Source organism: Habropoda laboriosa, unplaced genomic scaffold (assembly GCF_001263275.1).
Source record: "Habropoda laboriosa isolate 0110345459 unplaced genomic scaffold, ASM126327v1 scaffold61, whole genome shotgun sequence".
NCBI lineage: Eukaryota > Metazoa > Arthropoda > Insecta > Hymenoptera > Apidae > Habropoda > Habropoda laboriosa.
Genome location: NW_017100203.1, coordinates 1,493,848 through 1,497,321, shown reverse-complemented (window position 1 = coordinate 1,497,321; position 3,474 = coordinate 1,493,848). Strand labels below are relative to the sequence as shown.

Sequence of the window (3,474 nt, the reverse complement as noted above, 5' to 3'; positions counted from 1 at the left end):
TTTATATACACATTAAAAAAATTAAAATATTAATTTTATTTTAGACAATGATTGAGAGATATGTACACTGGGATGAAGACATTGGAGAATGGCAATTAAAATGTGTAGCATATACGGGTAACAATATGCGTAAAGCACAAGCTACACCACCACTAGGAAGTAATAAAGATGTACGTTGTCAAATGTACCAAAATATTAATTTTTAAAATTAATACTATTGTATTTAGTAAACAAAAGTTATAACTGCTATAATACTTCTCTTTTTTTTTAGCAAATTCAACCTGATATGTCAAATATATATCTTTCTTATAATAATGGAATCGGCAATACTTTCGTGCAACCAAAAAAAGTAAGAGGCCGATCCGGGGTTCCTAGGCCAACCACAGCACACAGGCGTACACCACACTAAAATTATGTTTAAACTATAATGTTGATAGAAATATTTATTTTTCACCAAGTACCTTTTTTAGCATTTTTTTAAAAAGTTATTCTAATTTACTTTTGTTTATATGATATATATCAGAAAATCAGAATTTTCTGTAATTATAGGAGTACATTTACTTTTACTTTGAATTAGGTATGCTTAAACTCTTTTAAAACATTGCGTCGTAGCAAATAATATATAATACAATGCAATAGGACAATATCTAATTAAAAAAAATCAATTTACCGAAAACTGCAATTTCTGTGCTATATAAATATATAATTAATAATTATGCAACACAAACAAATTATTTAATTTTTGCTTAATCATTTTAATTATTACGTGGCAAAAAATAGAACTAATTTTCATAAAACTTACGATTATTTCCACTCAAGTAATTCTCATATCTAATACAAATTGAAACTATTCAAATGAAGTACTATATTATTAAAGTTTTATGTTTATGTGTTTATATTTCTTTATGATTTCTGTGAAATATTAGATGAAATTTATATTAACGATGAATACAAATTCATAAAAACACTACATTTTCATATTTAATAGCATGCAATATAAGTTACTATTAAATAGAAAATTGGTATAAAGATTTTAGAGAAGAAAATATGTGCTGTACCTGTGTGATATGAAATAAAATGTTGCTCGATATAAGAGTATTAGAGATAAATGTAACTGAGAAGAATGAGAGATGAATCTTTATCAAAAACTAGTCAGCAGTCTTATGTCTTTTTACATTGCCATTTATGTATATTTTGATAAACCTAAATTTTGTAGCACAATGATAATACTGCAGTATTTCTATAGCATTTTTTCGTTAAAATAATTCACAATAATTACTTGAAGCAAAAAATAACTTCATTATTTAGGAAATATCTACTAATCTTTGTTTAATCACTTCGAGTCTACAAACTAATGAATAGTAAGGAAAACGTATTACTATAACAAAATAAAATTGAAAATGCATTTCGACTATTCATTATTAATTACTATCGAAAATATTTTAGAGTTTTATCTGTACTTCAAATATTTATTAAAACATATACATTCTTTAAGTACTGTGATAATATTCTTGTATTATTTGCAATTCCATTTAGCTATTACTTAAAGCAATTAAGGATACTAGATCTTTGTAATTATTATTGTGTGTATATTATGCTTTTTTATATATAATTTACGAGATAAAAATAAATAATTATAAACATATGTATCTGTTTTTTAATTCACATTTTTAATATATATTTTATCCATATTATCTATCACAGCAATAAAACAAATAACACTTAACTAGTAATGTTTTTCTTCTTTTTCACGATATTCTTTGATCCATTGCTTAATAAAATAGCGATGAAATTTTCGTGCTAAAATGACGCTATATGGATCATTAGGTTCACTACTCCTTAAATCAAGATGATGAGCACCTTCTGGAATTATTATTGCTATTGCTGAAGAAGATAAATTTTGTAACACTCCACCACTGGACCATGGATCCACTAAACCATTACTGAATAAAACATAAAACATATATGAATAAAAGATTGTATTAGTAATAATAACTATAATATATGCTAATTATTAATATTTATACCACATATAAAACACAAATTTTTTATTTGGAATTAAGCAAACTTAAAATCATTTCTTGATATATACCTGAAAACAATATTTGTTGCAGTTGATAAATCTTTACATCCATATTGTTCGCACACCAAGTTTGATTGTGGTTTCACTGAATATTGTTTTATACAATCTTTGCTATATTCATCTAAATTCCATGGGTTAGGTTCAAACATATCATTTATTCCATCTGAACATATTGGCATCACCATTTCTGTGCAACTTTGGAAAGGCCACCCAATAGCATCTAATTGAGGTATGGAATTATTTAAATTTAAACATTTTGTTTCACTTGTATAATTGGTGAATATATTAATTGCTTTATGTACTGCTGTTAATAACTCTGTTCCAGTTAGTGATTCATTTGTTAAATGTTTACATACAGCCTGTAATAGAAATCAAATAACTTTAAATTTCTTTAAATAAAGCAATGAAATAGTTAAATATATAAATATTTACATTAACAGGGTAAGCAGGTAGTGGTGCTAAAAAGTTAGCTTTATATGGATAGTTCACTACAGCAAGATTTGTATAAATGTCTTTTAAATAAGATTTAAATTGCTTGACATCATTTGCATTTTTTAATGGTTGACATAATTTCCAATCATCTGATAACCACTCTTTTCCTTTATCTATCATAAATGCAGAATAATAATTTGAGGAATTTAATACACTACAATTAATGCAAATAAGTAAATAACTTAATTTATTACCAGTTGAAGTTATGTTGGTAATTGCACTCCATGATTTACGAATAAGTTTTGGACAATTTGAATGAGCTTTACTAAAATCTGAAGTAACTATTCGTGCAAAAGCTCTAGCCTTTGTACTAACCCCTGTATAATATGAGGATATTTCATACGCATCCAAGCACTAAGCATACCACCATATGAACCACCAAAAACTATAACAGGACTATGCTTGTATTGTGGTTCAGATCTCAAATATTCAATCAAGTCAACATAATCTGCAAGAGCTTGCTGAGATGTTAAATATCCCAAATGACTAATATCTGCATAAGATTTATTTCCATAAGGCATAGACTCTCCATAATAACGATGTTCAGCAAAAATTAATAAAGCTTTAAATTCTGGTGCTATTTCCCACATAAAGCCCTGTAAAATATAATGGTAATATTACAGACATATAAGGAATACTTATAAAATATTTAAAATCTTAATACTTTGTTGTTCAAACTTACCGTGTTTTGAGCAAAAGTTTCAATATTACCTTCATTTCCAGTGTAAAAGAAAATAGGTGCATTGTCTTCTTTTTGCCAAGTATTATTTATAAGATATCGTAATTTAAATGTATCTAATTTTGAAAAACTAAAATGATCTACCTGGAATATTTAAAAAATAATTTAATTTTAATGTAAATAAAATACGAGTAAAATATATATATATATAAAAAATAAC

At 25.8% G+C, this 3,474-nt stretch overlaps 2 protein-coding genes across 2 annotated transcripts in view; one reads left to right on the top strand and one right to left on the bottom strand.

Moving 5' to 3' along the window:
• The window catches only part of LOC108570535 (kinesin-like protein KIF3A), a 3,319-nt gene extending 2,910 nt beyond the window's left edge, over positions 1 to 409 (top strand). Inside the window, exons 8-9 of the mRNA XM_017932407.1 lie at positions 45 to 170; positions 272 to 409. Of these exons, the coding sequence (XP_017787896.1) occupies positions 45 to 170; positions 272 to 409 (264 nt within the window). The remainder of the gene's footprint in view (positions 1 to 44; positions 171 to 271) is intronic.
• Positions 410 to 1,726: 1,317 nt separating this feature from the next.
• The window catches only part of LOC108570518 (lysosomal Pro-X carboxypeptidase), a 1,982-nt gene continuing 234 nt past the window's right edge, over positions 1,727 to 3,474 (bottom strand). The window contains 6 exon segments of the mRNA XM_017932391.1: positions 1,727 to 1,943; positions 2,093 to 2,442; positions 2,516 to 2,688; positions 2,770 to 2,886; positions 2,889 to 3,171; positions 3,258 to 3,398. Of these exon segments, the coding sequence (XP_017787880.1) occupies positions 1,727 to 1,943; positions 2,093 to 2,442; positions 2,516 to 2,688; positions 2,770 to 2,886; positions 2,889 to 3,171; positions 3,258 to 3,398 (1,281 nt within the window).